The sequence below is a fragment of the Onychostruthus taczanowskii genome, unplaced genomic scaffold (genome assembly GCF_017590055.1).
Source record: "Onychostruthus taczanowskii isolate IOZ18803 unplaced genomic scaffold, ASM1759005v1 scaffold3, whole genome shotgun sequence".
NCBI lineage: Eukaryota > Metazoa > Chordata > Aves > Passeriformes > Passeridae > Onychostruthus > Onychostruthus taczanowskii.
In genome coordinates this window covers 18587253-18608721 of record NW_024500349.1, presented here as the reverse complement: position 1 = coordinate 18608721, position 21469 = coordinate 18587253, and the positions used below count along the sequence as shown (strand labels likewise).

At 40.7% G+C, this 21469-nt stretch overlaps 1 protein-coding gene across 1 annotated transcript in view; it reads left to right on the top strand.

Annotated features, from left to right (window-relative positions):
• The window catches only part of DPP6 (dipeptidyl peptidase like 6), a 398916-nt gene that overhangs the window by 247537 nt on the left and 129910 nt on the right, over nt 1-21469 (top strand). Inside the window, exons 4-5 of the mRNA XM_041408558.1 lie at nt 16433-16527; nt 18802-18876. Coding sequence (XP_041264492.1) covers nt 16433-16527; nt 18802-18876 — 170 coding nt within the window. The remainder of the gene's footprint in view (nt 1-16432; nt 16528-18801; nt 18877-21469) is intronic.

Below are 21469 nucleotides of genomic sequence, written 5' to 3'. Positions count from 1 at the left end.
ATCTAAAACCCCACATGCATTAAAAAGTGACCCCAGGCATTCAGTGCCATAGCTTTCTGTATGTTATGTCTCTGCATCTTGCTAGGATGAGTGAAGAGTCTGGGACAGGACTGTGGCATGAAGGTCACCTGGGAGAACCAAAAGGCAAGGAATGAGTGATGAGGAGGGTATGGACAATGTGATGCTGCACAATCACTCAGAGGAGAAGCCCAGGCAAGCAGGAAGGATCTTGGGGGTGTTCCAGCTGGAGCAGGAGCTGGAGTTGTGTGAAGAGTGAAAATGAGTCTGGAAGTCAGTAGTACTGAGAAGTGGCTTAGTGGCCTATGATGAAGAGCTGGAAAATACATTCAGCTGCTGTGGCAGTATCAAAGAGAACATTTAATGAGTCAGAGATGATTGGAAGAAGCAGAAGAATTCCTTGGACTTCATTTCTTCTTGTCTAGGTTCTTTTAACACCTGCTGCCCATAACTGCATAATTCTGATGCCACCAATTTTTTTTTTAAACAGGGTTAAAAGTAGACTTCCCCCTAACAGCCAGCATCCCACTCTCACATGTTGGACTATCAGTCTTCTGTAGACTTTCTATAGCCATTAACAAAAACAGATTCCCCATTTCCATTTCAAGCCCTACTCCACTAAAATTAGTGCTTTTCCCTCAAAGTAGCTCAGAAGCAAGGCAATACCTCCTGTCAAGACTGTGTCTGCCAGAGAGAAGCAGTTTCAGGGAATTATTTGAAGTTGTAAAAGGTGTGTGAAAACTAGAACAATTTGGGCTCCTTTGTGTGCTAAATTTGTTTGTATATTTGAGGTAGAAATCCCTGGGAATTATGTAGAAGCTGCCCTCTTTGCTCCTTCCCTTAGAGCATGTTGCTCTAGGGTGCACTGCAGCATTTCCAGGCTCATTTCCTGGTGGTGACTGCAAAGCTGATAAATTCAGTGCTGGGTCCTTTTACCTGCCAGCCAGGCAGACATACTGCAATGACACTGGATTCACAGTGGGGAGCCTTTTGATTAATAAATAAATAAATAAATAGACAAAGGAGAACAGCAGGGATGGAAGTGGGAAGGAAATGCTGCCACGGGGAGCAGTAGCATCTGGGGGTACTTTGAAGAACATGGCTCACAACAGAGGTGTTTCTGAACCACAGACACAAAACCACATGCATAGTCTTGCCTGTGTGCTGAACAGTTTAAATCCAGTCAGGAAAAGGATCAGGTTTTTTTCATCCTGTTCAAAGCAGCTTCAAATCAAAACCCTGCTGCTCTCAGAGCTGATGGAAAGGCACTGGTTTTTCAGGAGTTTAACTGGGACAGGGATTAGGTGTTCTCACAGTGGGTGTTAGTTATAAAATCCATGTGAATAGATACAAGAAGTGTGACACCAAGAGAGGCTCTTCCCCAGCTGACACCTGTGAACCAGGTAAGGGTGGGCTCCCAGCCCTTGGGGAAGGGGACACTGCAGGGAAAAAAATATTGTCTGTGATAAGCCTTAAAAAGACTGGCTATAATTGCATTCCTGCTGGTTGAATTTGTACTAAAATTAAGTTTCTGGGTTTTTCTCTTTGACTCTTCAGAGGAATGCAACACAGGCAAGAGGAGGGAGAGAAACAGGAGCTGTGCTCTGCTTCTGGGTGATGGAGCAAACTGGGCATAGCAGAGGGTGATGGTCTCCCTTCCCCAGGAGCTTGGCAGTGCTTTATCATGAGGAGGATTGTTTTTGGAGAGAGTAAGAAATTTTATTTTGCTTGGATCCAGCACTGCTTAGAAGATATGGGTAGATAGAAAGGAGGCTCACTTTTGTACTGTAGGAAAAGAAGGTCAGGAAAGAGAGTTTGCATGAACTTGCTGAGGGTTTTCCTAACTGTCAGGCTGATTTAAAGATGGAAATATTTTAGGAAAGAGGCACTTAAGAGCTAAGCACCCAGGAAAGTACAGATGGAACAAATGAGGTGCATAATTGCAGGATATGCAGAGCAAAAAGCACATTCAAGTGAGGACTGTGAAGGGGTGATGGAGAAAGGAGAACTCTTTGGGGTGACCAGGCCTCTTGTTAAGCCACTGATGCAAATTACTACACACTGCTGATACCTTCAGTAGTGATCTCCAGAAATGTTTGTCTTTTGACACAGCCATCCCTGGGAACCTTTTTTTCTCTAGGATGCAGTTTGCTTTCTTTTTAAAACTTTTTTTTTTTTTTTTTTAATATTTTAATCAACCCAATTTTCTGGTTTTCACGCTGTCCTGCCCAGCTTTCATTCCTTCTTGGAGATTTTTCCTTGGTGCAAAGAACATTTTCCTGACTCAGCAGCTTTCCCAGAGCTTGCTCCACTGCTCTTGGACACTTGTTGAACACAGAATGTTTACCAAGTATCAATTAGAGCAGAATGTATTCCACTTGTTCCTTTTAATGAACATTAAATAAATATATGCTGAGATACCATAATTAAATAATTTGAAGACAGGAAATACTTTATTTCTGGTGGTTAAACTTTATATCAAGTCTTTGTAACTGAAAATTTAGCAGGCAAAGATTTACTTATCTAAGAAAAAAATCCCCAGTGAGCTTGGATATCCTGACTGGATTAAGATGTTGAATGTATGAAAAGCACTTTCCTTTTTTTTTTTTTTAACAAGAAATAGTCCCAGACTTATATAAATCATTAAAAGAAACTTATAATGAGATAATTATCATTGATCAAGGGAATTTAATTATACTTTAAAACCCCACATCAGTGGAAATTCAATTAAGAGCACAGAAGACCAAAGGTTTGCCCAGCCCAAAATCCTGTTTCCATGGGAGGCGAGATGTGTGTGCACAAGGATGAGTAAGAGGGCAATGAACCTCACCCACTTTTTAGCTCAGAGAATCCTCAGTTCCTCTTGTATATTTTCGGTTTAGTTACCCAAAATAGTTTTCTCTTCTAAGGCACTTTCCATGCACCCTCCAGAGCCTCTTGCATCCAGCATTTCTCTCATCCATGAGTTTCACTGACCTAAGACCTGTTGCAAGAGGAAGGGTTCTTGGGAGCTGGTTTCTATTTGCTTTGCTTGGTCAGCCTTAGATCAGGACTTTGGACAAATTATTTCCACCTCTAGTGTACAATTTTAGAGAGGATGGGTGGGAACTACTAACACAAGGAGTGCATAGAAATATCTGGGTTAACTTCTCAAAAATGTTTAAATTATTTGAGTTTCATGACCCTTGAAGACAAACAAATGGGTGCAGTATAATTTGTTTGACCTTAAAGAAAAGCCAGATTATTTTGCTGTGTGCTACAGTTAAAATCTTTAGGTCCCTGTACCAAATCATGCCTTACAAAGTAATTATGAAGTCATAAATTTGTGAGATCCAGGTCCCCAGCAGAGCTTCATAGTTTCATGTGAAATCTGCTTGGTATGATTTCATTTTGCTACTTGACAAAGTCCCAGCCTCTAGAGACAGGCAGCACACAAAAATAATCTACTTTGATTCAAAAAAGAAATGTAATATAAAATAAAAACATTTTTAGTACTCAGAGATATTATTATAATTATTTCTAAATGGTCCTTCAAATGTTAAACTTATCTGGAGGTAAATGGAGACAAACCCATTTAGTTGCATTTGAAAATATGTTTTAAAAATATCAGGTTCTTTTGAAGGCTTATACCTGTCTTCCAATGCTTAGGTTTCATAGTAACTGATAAAATCTGGGTAATCATCTTCAAAACATTTTGGCTTTCCAGAGAAGGGTGAAAAAAAAAAAAAAAAAGTAAAGTCTAGTAAGAAGGCAGTGTTGAAACCAAGAAAAGCTAAAAATGTATCAGTTCAGAAGCATTTTCTCCACAATGGGCAAAAGTCTGGATCTATTAGATAAATGATTATTATATTGGCATGCACTTGACTCTATAAAAATGGACTCCACAATGAATAGTGGTGAATCCAGCAGTTCAGAGAGATTGTGGTCTTATTGCAGTTATGTTCCATGTGGTCATGTATGCAGAGTAAACCATTCCAGGGTCTGGCTGGAAGTCTTGGCCTTGCCAAGTAACGTGGTACCTTCAGGCAGACTGAGAAGAACCACCAAAACTTGGACAAACACCTAAAATCCATCAATTCTCCCGGACAGGGTCCAGAGCTTTTTTCCAATACTCTAATTTGTTACCACCCTAATAAACACTTATTCTCTGCTCAGCAGTCAATTTTCCCATTTCCTGGTGGACAGGAGCCCGTGCCCAGGCCTGCTCCTGCAGCTGGCTCTGGATGCTCAGCCTCTGGCAGCACCAGCAGGGCGTGGAGCCAGGGGCTGGGCTGGCCCACTGCCCCTCACAGGGGTTAATGCACATATGCTGGGCCATGTGCAGCAGCTCCCGCTGTCTGCTGCTGCTTCAGCTCATGGACTGACTCATTTTTACAAGACAAGTTTCTTGGAATACTCGTGCATAAGCCAAAATGCTTACTAATAATTTGGAGGTATCTTTTCCTTCCTTGTTCTCCTTCCCAGGGGGAGCAGGCTGTGAAGTGTGACATAAAAAATATCTTAAAGCACTTGTTTATATTCATTTATTTATTTATTTTCAATTTCTTGGAAATTATTTATTTATTTATTTATTTATTTGTTTATTCCATGTGTTTCATATTTTCTTTCTTCCAAGTGTCCATTTCAGGGGCAGCATTTGTAAGAGTTTGCCGTTACCTTTTGACTTGAAGCTGATACCACACACAGCAGCAGGCATAAGATATGGCCTTAAACCAAATTAACCTTTAACATAAAAGCATGTTCTTAATGTATTTTCTGGTTTTGACGCCTCACAAAGGAAGATATTTTTAAAAATATACGCCAATAATTATAATATTCCTGGGGTTTTTTCCTAATTGACACAGAATTGTTAATATAGCTAAACTATCAAGCCAGACGACTATGAATAAGAAAACAGGAGAGGGATAATTAGAATTCTATAGTTTGTATTTGCTTTCCTTCTTCTAGGGTAGGAAACTGAGAGCGTAATCAATTTTCTGTTGCAATCAACTTTTTCAGGAGAAACAATATTGAACTGTACTCTGGAGAGAAAAATACTGAAAACAGCCTGTTTTTATCCAGTTTGAGGGACATCATCACCTTGATCACTGTAGTGAGCTTGGATTGCTCCATCCAAAAGAGATAGATTGTAATGGGAATAGAAATGGTCCAGACAAAGATTAAGACCATGACAGAAACATGGAAATGCATGATAAAAAGAATTGCCCTGAGTTATAAAGAAATTATGTAAGTATAGAAAATAAAGAAAAATATTAAGAAGTCAAGCTCTTTTCATTGAATTAGGGCATTCTTTGGATTTAATCTCATCTGCTGAAAGTTCTTAACCCATTTAGAAGGTAGTATTGGACAGAAGGTTGATGAGAATTGGACGGAAGGAGCAGTCATTCTTTTGGTGTAACTATCTTTCACCCATTGCACTCAAAGCAGATATCATATCATAATCCAGGTGTTCATATCAGCCCTTTTGCACCTTCACCAGCACCAGCACAGCTCTCTTCTTAGCAACTGCTGGTTCTTCAAAACCACAGAACAAAGGCAGTAACAGCTGGATGATGTTGGTTCCATGGTAGAGAGAGGAAAAGGAGCAAGAAGGGAAATAAGGAATTCAGGAATCATTTCTGGGGTTTGGTGAGGACTCTGTGTAGGAGCTGACCCAGCAACTGCAGGCAAACCAAACCAATGTGCCATGCTAAGGAAAAGCTCCTCACTCATGGAATCACAGAAGGGTTTGGGTTGCAGGGAAACTGAATGATCATCCATTTCCAGCCCCCTGTCATGGGCAGGGACATGTTCACTAAGCCAAGTTCCTCAGAGCTCCATCCAACCCAGCCTTGAATACTTCCAGGGATGGGGCAACCTCTGGGCAGGGCAGCCTCTTCTATTGCCTCACCACCCTGCTTAGCTGACACGATTTTTTTTTTCATTCCCTCATCAGTTGGTTTAAAAACAATGGGATTTTACATTTTACAAGTGTTTCTCCATTAGTGGCTCCCTTGCAGCTGGGTGCAGGAAGACTGTTCTCACTCAGGTGCCATTTCCTTCCCTCAGTGCCCTCTCACTCAGGACACCAGTCTCCTGCCCAGCATCAAATCTAATTATTATTAATAGTTCTTTGCAAGTGTTGAAAGTGTTTCCATTGGCTCTGTAGCAGGGTGCCCTCTTGTGACCACTCCAAAACCAGAAATCGTGCACTGGTAACCAAAACCTGTCTTGGGGTCTTGCATTTCATCTCTTGTCTGCCTTGATTTTCAAAAGCCTGAGGTCAGGATGATAGCCATGACTCTGACAGCCTCCTCACACAGACTTCATCACAGTCATACCTCACCAGACACATCTGGAATGACAGGCTGACATAAAAGAGACTGTGAAATGTTGCACACAAAGATAATTAAAACTTTACCCGCAGCTGCACACAAAGCATATCTCCGTGTTAACAAACAGCAGTCTCATTCAGTCTGCACTGAAATTTAAGTAATCTTCCCATGATAACAATAATGAAAAGCAAGAAAAAACATTTTATGTGTTCTTTCTGCCCATCATGGCCATTAACAAGTGCAATTTGTTTAGGAGCAAAGAGAAGGAGTCAAGGGAATGAACAGAGAAATTAAGTAAGAGAGCTGTGGGGTCACATTTTAATGAAAATTTATTCATGGATTCCTTTTTTTCCTCAGTGTCAAGTGGATTATTACATGTAGGTGCAACACTTTGGATTATTCACTCCCCTGTGTGAAGCCAAACCAAATGAGGCAGAAAAGACCTGATGCATTTGGCAGAGAACAGGTAGAACACTGAGTGATGCTGCACTGGCCTGGGGCACAGCCAGGGAGGGCTTGGAGCAAGTGTCCCTGCATGGAACAGCCAAGCTGGGTGCCACCAAGCACGAGTGGTAACTTGGGCTCTCATCTGAGCTAGAAACTGCAGTGGAAAAGGCCCTGGAATTTTTATATTCCCAGTGAAATCTGTGCCATTGTGTATTTGGGGTTCTGCATCCACCCCAGTCACTTAATGGAGCTGGGATAAGCTGATTCCTGTTACCTATTGGCTGCACTTTTTTTTCCTCTTCAGTTGCATGATAAAACTGTGAAAAATATGTAGGGTGTGGATAAAAGCATTAAGGACCATTTTCTGGGAAAATAGTTGTCTGGGGTTAAATTGCAACTGGCCTGTGTTGAATGTGAAATGTTTCCAGCAGGGAATCAAAGGGATGAGTGTAATCTGCTGTCTCCAGCTGTCCAGTAACCCAGGGGTCATCACTTCTCCTCCCAGAACATCTAGCATTTGAAGAGCACGTGGCACGAGCACAGCTGAACAGGAGAGTGAGATAGCAGAGAGTTTTTGAGGGAGATTTCTCAGCTCTGGAATACACCAAAGTCATCTCAGTGTGGTGCACTCCCCTCCTCCCCCCAGGCATTAGAAAGATAAATTGAGGGCAGCAAGCAACAAGGTGTGAGGTTGCACTGCTGTTGTTAGGGTTTTGCAGCAGTTTTGCAATCAAGATGGTTTGTCCTGGATGGAATAAAAATGGATTTAGTCCAGCAAATGTCTCATTCAGTTTTTGCCTAATTGTAGTGTCTCTCTTTCCCCCATCCAAGTGTTACAAAAGCAGAGAAGTTGGGAAGGGAGTAATTTGAAGCTGAAACAAGTTCTCAGTTTCTCACATGCATTTCAGCTTCTCATGCCTGTGCCACTGTGTCATGATCTGAGCCCACAGAATTCCCAGATTTGGGCTGCTTGAGGAGGAGTTCATTCTCACAGAGCACAATTTTACCTGGTTTCAAATTTGGGACCCAAATTTCAAAGGTGTGCTCTGCCTGTATTTCAAGCTTGATTCTGAACTTTTTATTTTTTTTTGTTTGAATCTTGAAAGAACTGGGATTAGATAAAAAAGAGAAACAGACCAGCATTGCTGATTTTTATAGTTTTAAGTTTTCCCAAGACTAGGTCTTCTTGGAGGTTTTGACAAGTTAATTTACAAGCCTGCTAGAGATGCACGTTGTGATGTGGGAATTTTCCTGAGCTATAATTGTGTTTTATTTTACTGGTACTACTGTAAAAACACTATATTGGTGCACCAAGTGCAACTGCATTGAGATGATGAGCAATTAAAACCACTTCTTGCATAATAAAGCACATTCTATCTTGTTGTACTTACTTAATATACCAATTCAATGTGTTACACAGTATTTAGTTAGATTACAGTAAATCACCTATTTAAAGAAGTTTTTCTTTCAGCCTTGCATGTGGGGAAAAAAGTGCTGGGAACAGTAAAAGGATAATGACCCATAATGGCAGAAAGCTAAAAATGGGATTCCAGTTGTCTCCTGGAATTAAAGGCTGTAGCAATGTTGTTAAAGGCAAGCTGTTTTCTGTCCCCTGTTGCTCCTTGTATCAGCACCACAAAGTCGAAGACATTTGTCACATTCACATTTTCTGAAAAATCCCTTCACCCAGGATTTTTCTCCTGGGAGTATGAGAAGCCTCAGAGAAAAAGGAAAACAATATCATCTCATTTGCTTCTCCTGTGTTTTGCTCCTTTGGAAGGTGTTTGGAGATTGTTTACCCACAGGTGATTGTTCCATTGGATTCTGGTGTGAGTTGTTTTCACTCTTTGGCCAATCGGGGCCAAACTGTGTTGGGACTCTGGAGAGCGTCACCATTTTTCATTATTATCTTTTTAGCATTCTGTAAGTATCCTTTCTGTATTCTTTAGTATAGTATAGTATTCTGCAATATAATATCGTATAAAGTAACAAATTAGCCTTCTGAGAACATGGAGTCAGATTCATCATTCCTTCCTTCATTGGGGCACCCCGCAAATACAAATGAAATTCTTGTTTATTTCTGCCAGACAAAGTAGCAAGGCAGAAGAAAAAGGAGTTACTCGTGGGGGTAGATGCATTGAGACAGTGGCAGGGTGGTGGCAGGGGCTCTGAAAAGTTACCAATGTCAAAGTCTACAGGGCCCATCCCTAAGGAGAGCTCACTGAGGGCACGATGAAGCTGTGAGCATGGAAATGGGGTTTTGCTGCTATTTCCTAATCATGATCCCTGCCTCCCACTTTCTGTTATCCCAGCCTACTGCAGGCACCAGGGGAGAGGGGCCGGGAAACTTTCCTCTCTCTGGGAAGCAGCTCAGTAGCAAAACAGGCTTTGCTTCTGCCATGGGAAGGGAATTTCAGAGCCAGTTGTTTGTTTGGTACATGCTGTAAATATCAAATAGAGGCACTGCAGCATGTCTTGAAAGAACAACAGATCTCAGTATCAAATGCATCATCCCAACAGCCTTCTTTCCACCTGAGTTTGTGATTGCATCTCTCTGGACACCTGAATAGGCTTCCATTGGGGACTGATTGTGCTTTTCTTTTGCATTATGATCTCTCTGGTGAAGTTTTGCAGCAGTTAGTGAGCATGCACAGTCCTAGCATTTGTTCAGCCTCTGCTCTCAGTGCTTTTCTGAGGACTAAATTCTGCCTGCCCCAAGGGGTGTAGGTGTTGGGGGGCATTCTCCTACCTGACTCCAGATAAGCAGATACTGTCCTAAGTGAGTCAATAATCCTGCAGGCCTGGTAAATAAGATATGATTTTCCCCTTTCATGAAAGCAAAGAAAAATAAACCTGCCATAAATTTTTCCATAAACCTGTCTGTGTCATCCTTTTCCATGCTCATGCCATTCTGCACCTTATTCCTCTTCTTTGGTGCTTCTTAATGTTTGCTGGTTTGGTGTTATTTTTTTTCTCACAGTTTCTATTTCCTCTGTGAATTTATCCTGTTCTGTTGTTTTCCACTCTGCTTCCAAAAACCATTATGTCCAAACACCTCAGGTCCCCTCTCTCAAAACCAGTCCTTGAAGATATGAGGCTGTCTGAAGACAGATACTTCTGCTGCATCTGGCACAATTAAGGGTTTTTTAGGGTTTTGGCCCCTCACACAGCAACCTGTTAACAACAGCTTGTGCTATTCCCTCACCTGAGACACTCAGAAATCACATTTTTACAGGAATTTCGGAGTCCTGCCAGTTTACTTTCCCTGTGAGATGCTCATCTGAGCTATGGGGATGGTGGCACTGAACGTCCATGCCTGGTGCTGATCTGCACTCTCCCTTTGGGCTCTGCTGTGTGCCTGGGTTGTGGGTGTGAATGCTGATGGTCTCAGCTGAGCCCCAGCCTGCCTGGGAAGCAATTCAGCCAGGAGCTGGGTTCATTCAGGGTGCTGCTCCCACAGACACAACTGCAGTGTGAGCTGCCAGCCTCCCCCAGTCGTGGAAACATGGCAATCACTGCGAGCCAGTGGCTTTTCCTCTGTGCTGCAGGTCACCTATGGATTACCTGGGTTTGCTTTCTGCAGCTGGAACCTCCTCTTTGGTCTGGTGAGTGTGTGCTGGGATGAGAGCTGTGACATGCCCCAGTCCCAGGAGACAGCCACTTCCTTTCCCCACTCTGGTCTCCATGCAAAATCCCCAGTGGAAGCCTATTCAACCCTGAGAGCAGAGGCTGAACAAATGCCAGGACTGTGAATGCTCACTAACTGCTGCAAAACTTCACCAGAGAGATCATAATGCAAAAGAAAAGCACAATCAGTCCCCAATGGAAGCCTATTCAGGTGTCCAGAGAGATGCAATCACAAACTCAGGTGGAAAGAAGGCTGTTGGGATGATGCATTTGATACTGAGATCTGTTGTTCTTTCAAGACATGCTGCAGTGCATCTATTTGATATTTACAGCATGTACCCAACAAACAACTGGCTCTGAAATTCAGTTCTGGGGCTCACCTGGCCCTTCAGAAAATTTGCTGAGCTGCTAAACAAGCAGAAGGGTCACTCTCATATTTTCTGGAAAAATCCCTTCACCGGATTTTCTCCTGGGAAGCTGAGAAGCCTCAGAGAAAAAGGAAAACAATAATTTTCTGATTTGCTTCTCCTGTGTTTTGCTGCTTTGGATGTGGTTTAGACATTGGTTACCAACAGGTGATAGTTTCATTAGTTTCATGTGAATTGGTTTTACTTATTGGCCACTGACAGCCAAGCTGTGTTGGACTCTGGAGAGAGAGTCACAAGTTTTCATTAGTATATTTTAGCCTTCTGTCAGTATCCTTCTGTATTCTTTAGTATAATTTAGTATAGGTTTATTTTAGCATTCTTTAATATAACGTCAATCATAAAATAATAAATTAGCCTTCAATGAACATGGAGTCAGATTCATAATTTTCTTCCTTCATCGGGGAACCCTACAAATACAAGACAGAAGAATTTTTTTTAAATTTAATTCCACTGCCTGATCCCAATGCATCTTTCCAAAGGAATACAACTGTACTACATCCTGTTGAAAATACCAATTGTCTGAAGAAACATCTATCCTATCCTTGCAATCTTCCTGCCTTTTATCTTGTTAGATGGTCAGGGCTCTCCAGGTGTGATCAATACCAGCCTGGAAGGACTCCAAGGACGCTGGGTTCCTGCAAGACTCCTTCAGATGTAAGACAAAACACCAAAGATCTGACTGCTTTGGGTCATTAAAAACCCAAAAACAACTTTTCTTTTTTCCCCCATGAGGAATGACAGAAGGGTGCCAGTGGTCTCTTGGTGGCCCTGTGACATTTGGTGTGCCAGTGCAGAGCTCCATCCCAGCATCCCTGCACGTGGCCTGGGGCAAAGTGACCTCTGTCCCTCGGGAGGGGACACACAAGGTCCCACAGGACCTGCTGCTCTCTGCTCTCCTGACACAGGGCAAAATGTTTGTCAACGCTGCTGGTGTCTGGAGGCTCATTTATCTGAAATAGCTTAGAACAACTTCAGGACTTAAATTTCCTTTATTCACCAATCTTCCTTAATCTTAGGGATTGAAAATGACAATTCCCTTGATGTTGGCTTTCATCATACTGAGAATCATTCAATTTATCTTTCATGTCTGTTGACCAGGACTCAAGAAGTTGGCTTTTCCTCAAATCTGTTGACCTAAAAGACTGGAGTGGCCCTAACAATTCTGACTCTACCTTCTCTCTTTCACTGTCTCTTGCTGTTGACTAGCTGCATGTGAATTTCATTGTCTAATTTTCATTCATCAGTTATTAAAATGGTATAAAATTACAATTTCATTAAAATATTTTTTTAGAGCTGGATTTAAATAGATTTTTGTTTTCATATTTTATTGCTCAGTTTTGCTTTCTGCTTCTTACAATCTCTGATAAATAATAAAAGTTTCCCTCACAGGCTTGGTCCCTCTAGCATCTTATAAGCCAGTCTCTCCTCTCTGGTAATGTGGACTTCAGAAAAGGTTTACTACACTAAATTTTTGGGCACTGATGCTGTGTTCCTGTCAATGGATGTAGTTCTTTCAAATTCTTTGCACTGCCAGCACTCAAACTTATTCCTGCTAGAAGTGAAGTTGTCCCAAACCCTCTCGTCCACGGTTGTGAGCTGTTTTGTCTGGTGCCCAGTCTGTGCTGCTCCTGCTGAGGGCTCAGTGACTTCAGGGGACATGAGCTCCCTCTCCTTGGCTCTGTTTCCTCTGCCTGTGAATTTTCTGACTGAATTCAAGACAGAGAAGCAGATGGGGTTTATGATTTCACCTGTTCTGCTTAGCAGGTTTTTAAAAGTTTCTCCCCAGGCCTCCCTGTTCCTCTGCACTGCCTCTGTAGAGCCCCAAAGCTGATCCATTATTTCTGGTAATCATTGTTTTTTTGCAACCAGTCAGTTTTTTCCAAGTGTGACTACATACCTGTGTCTACATTCACAGTCAGAAAATGTGATATACCACCCAGACAATTTCCTGGAAGTTGAAAGAGGGGTGAGGAGCTGGAAAAGTGAACTTTGCTGTTGAACTATAGAATCAGAGATAGGTTTGGGTTGAAAAAACCTTAAAGACCACCCAGTTCCATCCCCACTGGGCACCTTTCACTAGACCAAATTGCTCAAAGCTCCAACCAACCTCCAAGGATGGGACATCCATGACTTCTTTGGTGAAGAACAGATGGAAAAAAATCCAAGAAAGATTGAAGAAATGGAACATATGGCTGCATGCCTGAAAATTACAATTTTTGGCATCATTTATATCGAACACTAGCCCCAAAGAAAGGCAGATATAAAAAATGAGATGCAGTGATGACCTTTATCAGCTCTGGTGACAACTATAAATCAGGCTGCAAATTCTCATCAGCTTGCTGGACAGAATTCATTACAGGCAGAGGCCACTGCATTGCTTTCTTTCTTTGATTGAGGTGTGTCCCATTTAAATAAATGCTCTTGCACTGGAATAAATCACACATTTCAAAACAGAAGTCCAGGAATATTATTCATCTTTTGAGGACTAAGACCCAGCTAAACCTCATAGTGTTTTGTTTGGAGCACAATGCAGATCAATTTGTTCTCCTGTTAAGCAGACCAATTTTCTGTTCATTAACTCAGACAGTGTGTTGATGGCTGGTATTGAATATAATGGCAAGATTTAGAGCCCTAACAAATCAGCACTGCTTCATTTATTCTTTTTTTTTTTTTTAATGCATTCTAAAAGTACATGTGGCAGATTAGCACCTGATTTTAAACTTGTTATGGTTTAACAAATAATGGGAAAGTCTGTTATCTCCTGCTTCCAACCATGGAGCAACTTTTATGTAATCTTGAAGTTTCATAGTTTATTAAAATGTTATGGGGCTTTTTGGAGCATAAGGAGCAATAAAGTTTGGTAGCAATGTCATTATGGGCAGTAACGTGAATTCCATCAGTTCCTGCAATGTTCAAGAAACAGCTTCACACACTCATTAGATTAATAAGCTACTTTACCTATGTTCTGAACTTGGAGCTGAATTTCATTGCTCTTTTCTGTAATTAGGAAATATTCTGAGAGCTATCCAAATGTTTTGCTGGCCATGCTTAAAACATGTTTTTTTTTTTTCTCTCTGGAACTTAGTGTGTAATTGGAAAACATTCTGTGTTGTTGACAGAAGGTGATTATTAAAGCAGCAATATTTTTCAGCACGTCTGATAATTAGGTAATAGTCTGTCTCTCAGTTTAATTTTTCTGGAGTTTTTTTCTGAAATGCCTGAAATATTTCTGGAAAATAAAAATTTAGGCTGCATTCTTTCCTCTTATAACAAATAATGTTTCAGACTTTGTGGCCTGAGTATATAAAGACCAGGTATGTACAAAGCATTAAATCTTTTATTGCCTTACTTCCTAAATTGTTGGCATAAACACTTTCCTTAAGGATCTGGAAACAGAATCTGAAAGTTGGAATTGTAAATAATTTTGTGCTGGATCGGACCCCAGGGGTTGTCTCTCCTGGAATATGGCCCAGGACAAGGACAAATACTTAGGGAGGATTCTGAAAAGCAGGCAAATCTCTCAAGTTGAGGATTCAGGATATTCCTTTAGTCCCTCCCAAGGGCTGGTTCATGGACTTCCTGAAAAGCATTCCCCTTCAAGACAAATAATAGTTGATGGATTTTTCTTCCATTTTTCTAATTCTAGTTTGGATCCACCTGCAGCCCTGGCACCTGCTCTGTTCTGGGACTGTGACTTCCACTGTTTGTTTGCCTTCAGCATGGAGAAATAATCCCTTTTATTTGTGTTGAACCTGATACAGGCTGGTGTCACCTGGTGCCTTCCAGCATTTATTTTGGAAAAGGCAGGGAATAAACATCCCTTATTCACCTTCTCCGTACTACTTATGACTTTTTAAACTTCTGTCCTGGCTCTGTTCAGTCAGTTCTTTCTCAAGTTTAAGTTGCTTAGTTTCTTCAGTCATAAATTGCATGAAGGAATACTTTAAAGATAAATATAATCAATCTAATTAAAATCCTTTTTTTTTTTTTTAATTCAAGACAGAAGTTTCTAAAAAAAATTGTTCCACAATTTAAAAAAGAGTTATGATTTGAGAACTTTGCCTATGAGTCTAAAGGGCTTTTGCTCTGATTTGGACTATGAGAATCTTAAAGTCTCTAAAACCCTGTGGTTTTGAGGGGATCAACTGTATTGCAGCAACTGTTTGCCCTTCAAGAATCTAATTCATCCCAATCTCAGAGAAGATTTCTTATTCTTCCACTTATCTGTGTAAATCTGTGATGTGGAGGAGGAGATTTTTTTTTATATTGGCAGCCATAAGTAGAGCATAGAGGATTTTCATCTGCACCTTCAGAGCATTTTATAAAGCCGGTTAGTGACTGTGCTGAGGAATATCATCACCAGGTTGGAAATAAAAGACTGGAACATGGATAAGGAGTATGCTAGGTCTGTACACCCAAGTTTTGAAAGAACCAAGCCTCCAAACCCGGCGCTGCCTTTAGCAGGTCACCCCAGCTGGGCAGCACACACCTCTGCAGTTACAGTGAGCTGGGTTTGTGCTTGTACCTATCCTAGAGGCTTTAAACTCACCTTTGACTCATCCCAGGACACCCCATGGGTAATGTTAAACCATCCACATGTCCCCAGCTCCTGCTGCATCATGGTGACGTTCCTGGGGCAGCCACCGTAATGGTAGGTGGTGAGGAATTGTTTCCCTAACTGAAACTGGAAGCAGAGGTTTGGTAGGATCCATCAGTTCTCAGTTTAGCCAAGTTGCAAATAAATCATAACCCTAGTCCTGTGCCAAGAAAAACAGCTGATTCCTTTAATGGCAGAGTGCTTGGGACTTAGGTTTTATGTTTTATCTGCAGGGCAGTGCATGTAAGCACTGATCAGACCTGAACTTCAGTTTATGACATCCCTTTATTGTTGTAATGTTTTTCATCCTGAACTTTTGACCTGCTACCTAACCCTCATTTGGAGTCCCTTTCAGATGTCTGCCCCAGCATTTCTGTCAGGCAGGTTGTGTGCTTTGAGAGCTGGACACTGTCTCCCTGTCTCCAGTATTTTTCTTCTTGTCCACCTGTCTTGAGAGCTGGAGTAGTCCCAAAGTGCACAGAGACAAGTTGATTTGCCTTGTTTCATGTGAAAATGGTGATTTCTCTGCATGTTTCTCCTGCTGGTATAATTCTGCAGAATAAATGTCAGAGTTGGTGCACAATATTAGGTTCCAGAATCTGCTTTGTTAGGGGGTCATTTGCCTTTCACTTTCAGAGACTTTCCAGGCTTATTGAACTCCTACAGAGACTGTGGGAGTCAGAAAACTTTAATCATAAAGAATGGGGTTTTTTGACCTTGTTTTCTACACTAACTATATAGCAAGCTGTGTATGTACATTCAAACCAGGTCACTCTTGCATTCATCTAAGGGAAAGTGTGGCACAACAAACGTGACAAACACCAATCACATCATTTTATGGCTGTCCTCAAAGCCACTTTTAGCAATGGCTGGTTTAAAAAATAATTTGAGTTCTTCAGAAAGAAGTTCCCAGCAGTACTTTTGGTTTCAAGTCTGTAATTAGGTTCCACACAAACACAATTTCAGATTTCCTTAATGACCTTTTGTTTTCCTCCTTGCAGATAATGAATTCATTTATAGAAACCGGAATGGCACAGTGATTCTGAGGAATGTCGAAACCAACAGTTCAACAATATTAATAGAAAACAAAAAAATTGTAAGTATTTTCTATGACAAGTAGCTGAATTTCACAGCTCTCTTGCATTTGGATCAGCAAAGCAGAAAATGACTTGGGTTTCAACTTCATGTATTGTCAAGGAGAAGCAATTCACTGGTGATACAATGGGCTATGCAGTGATGGATAATGTGAGATTGAGCTCCAGCTTTTGTTGTTATTCTGCAAGCTCAGTTTCTCTCATACTTCTGAAAAGCATCATATAGAGATTTGCAGCTAGTCTTGCATATCATATATAATTTAAAGATGCATAATTCTTATCTCTGGCTGCTTAATAAAAAGGACAATTGATATAATTTACTGTCTATTGCCATTCTCTACATTTCTCCACACAAATACTTATTTTTTATTTGTGCATTTGCTGATTTTTCTTGCCTAATGGTTGAAATGTGATTTCAGTGGTTTTTATGAGCAGTGTTAAGGAAAAGAAGTGGAGTTGTATTTGAGAGAAACCCTAAGAAATTGTGGGAAGAAGTTAGTAGGTGACTATTAAAATGAATGTAAAGAAAACACAAAGTCACATCTGATACAGAGTATTGCTTATAGTGATAGAAGTGTTTTGCAACATTGTTTTTTGTAGTAGATGCAACCAGCATTGTGGCAGAGGTTAGTACATCAATTGTATTAATTATTTTTTAATGAGACAAAGAATTTATTACGGAATTATTATGTCAGGGCCCAAACTTAAACTTCACATACTGCATTTAACCTTCAAACTTTACTGCATCACATAAGAAATCCTCTTTTACCAGAGTGTAACCTCTTTCTTTACAATTCTGAGGGAATGGGCTGACTTCCTTTAATGTCAAGGTCTGTTGAAGTCAAATTACTTCTATTTTGCCTCCTGTTTATTCCACTGGTTTTAATTATTGCCATTTGTAAGAAAAGCACAGTGCTACAAGATAATCCTACATTTTCATGCTATTTTCCACCCTACTGCCTGTTCTACCTTTGTTCCTCTGCCCTCTCAGTAAATACATCTGCAGGTCACCTCCACAGTAATCCACAAAGCCCCAGTGCAAGAGCTGCCATTACATTTACTCAGACATTTCTTTTTCCTCTTCCTTCCCAGCCCTGGGGCAGAAAACCTTTGCTGATTGGTCATGTTTTCCCTTCCCCATGTTATTAACATAACAGTAAATAAAATCTGTCTTCTGTAAATAAAATCTGTCTCCATGCTGGCCCTGCTGGTGCCCAGGCTCCCCCATCCCTGCCCATCTGGGTCAGCAGCCTGTGAGATGTCCCAGAGGGTGCCTGTTCCCTGGAAATGCTCAGGATCAGGTGGGATGGGACTCTGAGCCACCTGGTCTGGCTGAAACTGTCCCTGCTCATTGCAGGGGGTTGGAGTGAACAGCCTCTAAAAGTCCCTCCCCACCCAAATCATTCTGCCCCCTCTCCCCTCTGCTTCTGGCTCCCCCCACAGCACATCCACCCCTGCCCCTGGGGAGGACTTTCCCCAATTCCCCCTCCAGTTTTGCTCTGTGGGACCCTCTCAAGGACTCACATCTAATCTGTTAGGTGAGAGGGTGAGGTTTAAAAGGCAGTGCATGGGTGATGTGTTAGTGGCACCTCTCTTTGACCTTGCTGCCATCTGTGCCAGCAATGCATTATATTGGAACATACTGGGCAGGAGAAATGGCTGCACTACACAAATGAAAAATGGAGCAGGAAAAAGGTAATTCCTGGCAAGTCTGAGATACCATGGCAGTTCTTCTTGTTAGCAAGATTTACAGTGCTGATTTTTGCAGAACCCAAGTCAGGGGCACTGGATCACTGCAGCATCCCATAGACTCTTACTAGGGAAAACAGAACAGTTTTCCTATGGGCTATCTTAATTGGGGGAGGTACTCATGTCTCTATTACTAATTTGCTCCAGAAGATATTTACATTTATTTTTATCTCCTGCACTGGCCAGTGAACACAGATAATGAGAAGAAATTAATAAATTGCCATTTATCAGAGCTTTCTACTAACTACTGCCTACACTTGCAACCTCACCAGCCACTGTGCAGTAAGGAAAATTCTGGGGTTTTTTTATATAGCTGCCTGCTCTTAGTCACAATGCATTGATTCTTTCTCTTATGAGTGCCCACATAACATTTCTGGGGTTTGAAAAAGAAGAAAATATACTATATTTTTCAAGACACTTAATTCTGGCAGTATTCTTCATCCTTAGATGATCATAACAATTAGTTATAGGTGTCATTAGCTTGAAAACTGATGAATATTTGTTTCAAAACTGTATTTATTTTCCAGGTCTCCTTGAAGGCTATCCGGTATGAGGTGTCACCTGACAGGGAATATGCACTATTTGCCTTTGATGTTGAACCTGTAAGTAAACAGATTTGATTTCAAAACACACAGCCAGTGACAAACTTCTTTTTTTTTTGATTTTTTTTTTTTTTTTACTTTTATGCCAGCAAGATGATATTTTAAATTAATTGCTTCCTATGAAAGAAAGCAAGAAACCCCCTCACTTAGCAATTCTGAGAGCATGTCACACTGCCATCTAGTAGAGGAGAAAGGTATAAATTAGACTGTGAGGAAACACTGTCACTGCCAGGATTTTATAGCCTCCGGGAGGGGGATTGTAAGGACATGTCTTTGCTACAAGGATTTCTATTCCTCTTCTGTGAATTTTTTTTCCATGGTGCCTTTTTCCATCACCCTATAAATTTCTTCTCCAGAACAAAAAGCTACTGTCAGTGTCTCCCACAACTGAAATAATACATTAATTATGGTGTCACCATTCCCTGTGCTGCAGTTAGGCTTGAGCTATCACTTTCATTATAAATCCTTTTCTTCTGAGGGTTAGGTATAAATCATTTGTAAAAAATCACCATTAGGTTGATACTAAGTTCTGGATTACAGCAAATTTTTTACCAGGCTTCAAAAGGGAAAAATGTAATGAGTCATTTTTAAATGATGACCAAAGAATCAAACATGGGGGAAGCAATTCTTCTGCATGAATAATATTTTTGTCTTTCTCAATTCTGCTGGTATAAGGCCTGAAATGTTTGAGTGATAGCTATGCTGTACTACTTGGATGAACTATAAGCCCTATATATTTTGTTTCCATAGTTTAGAATATCACAAATTCTTCAAAATGAAAATAATTAATTTGCTGACAGCTGTAATTGTTTTTGTCCATAATGTAAATTACATTTCAGCTGCTAACCAAAGGAAATTTGTGGGTCCTTTAGGCAGTGAAAGTTGTAGCTCTGTTGATTATCCGATTTCTCTGCTATCATCTTTGTAGTTATTCCTGACCTGGTGCTACGAAAGTCAGAAGAAGCATGTCTGGTTTTAGAATAAGGGAAAATAAAACTGTATCAGAAACTTAAGGAGTAATTCATAATGATTTTTCCTGGGAAATTACTGGTGGTGTGACTTCACTTACCTGAAGTTTAGCTGAGTTCTAGACAGAGATGGATGGGGAAGTGTTAAGTTAATTCTAAACATGGAAAAGACAGCCTAAGGGTCACTGAGCAAGCAAAGCCTTTCTCTCAAATTTCCCTGCCTTATAAGCCAGAGACGTTTTGCAAAATGCAGTTCTTTTAGTGGAAATCAGCCTTTGTCTGTGGAAGCCCTGTGCCAACTCTGCTCAGATGGACTGTGCAAGCTGGAAGAGCCCTGAGGAGGGAAGGCTTCCTCAGTTCCTCTGAGAATGACAGAAAAATGCTTTTAATGACAAAACAAGCAAAAAAAAAAAAAAAAAAAGGTTAAATTTCTGAAAAACAGTAATGAGAAAATAAATTTAAATTTTTATTCTCAACCTTTATCCACTGAAAGGACTGCACACTGAAGATCTGAAAGAAGCAGATTTAGGGGGGCTTTTACAGCCCAGACTTTGTGTTCAGTCTGTGGTGCAGTGCTTGATGTGGGCAATGTGGCAGGAGAGCCATGGGAATGGAAAGGGATGGGCTGGATGTGCTTCCTCTGCATCCTCCTCTCTGCATGTCAGTGCTTGCAGATCTGTGAGCTTGAGGTACAGAAAAATACTGAGTTTGTGGTTCTTAAGATGCCTGTCTGGAGAAGAGAGAGCAGCACACATACAGGTACTCCCTGCACCACACCACATCTTTTTCTAAAAAGGAAAACCCAGAGTGGAAAGCTGAAAACATTTTCTGGGAACGTTTCAGGATGTGGCATATACTCACTGTAAGAGAACATTGCAAATTGTTCTTGCTATATTCATATGTAGCAAGAGTTCCTGAAGCAAAATAAAACAAAACAAACTCTCTTTTCTTCCTTTAAGATCCATGTTGATGGAGAAAAGAAAATTTGGTGGGTTTGTTTTGTTTTGAGTTTTGTTTTGTTCTGTTTTGAAGCACGCTAATAGAGGGGTAGTTGGGTTCAGTCTTGGTTATTGCAGCCTTAAGCCATGAAGGGTGGCTCTCTGTATTAAAATGGCAATAACAGTTAGATTATTTCTTCAGCTTTCTTCTCCCTTGGTATGCAGACTGTGAATACAAATAATTGCATGTTAGTTAGCTCTTCACATTTTCAGTATTTTAAACTGTATTCTTGGATAAAATTCAAATTATGCTGTTTTCTGCAACACAAGGAATTGATCAGCAAAGCCTTGGGCAGTTGTCCTTGTTGCAAAGTCAAAAGGAAATTTCAGGAGATGTATTGGCAGAGGACATGTCTTTAAAATTTAATTCTACAATTTCAAAAAAGGAGCTTCTTGGAATTATTGCACACATATTTTTTAGCCATCAGAAATTGTTTCTTATATTTTTGGCCTTTGAAATTGTGAAGTGCTGCCTTTTAATTGTTTGTGAGTATAGATATTTTCATCATTTTTTTACACAGTACAGTTGTGCTGATTTGATGTGCATAGTATGAATTAATAATTTGTCTGAATTCTGAAATGAATGGATTCAGCCTCTGTGTTTAATACCAGCCAGGAATAAACATC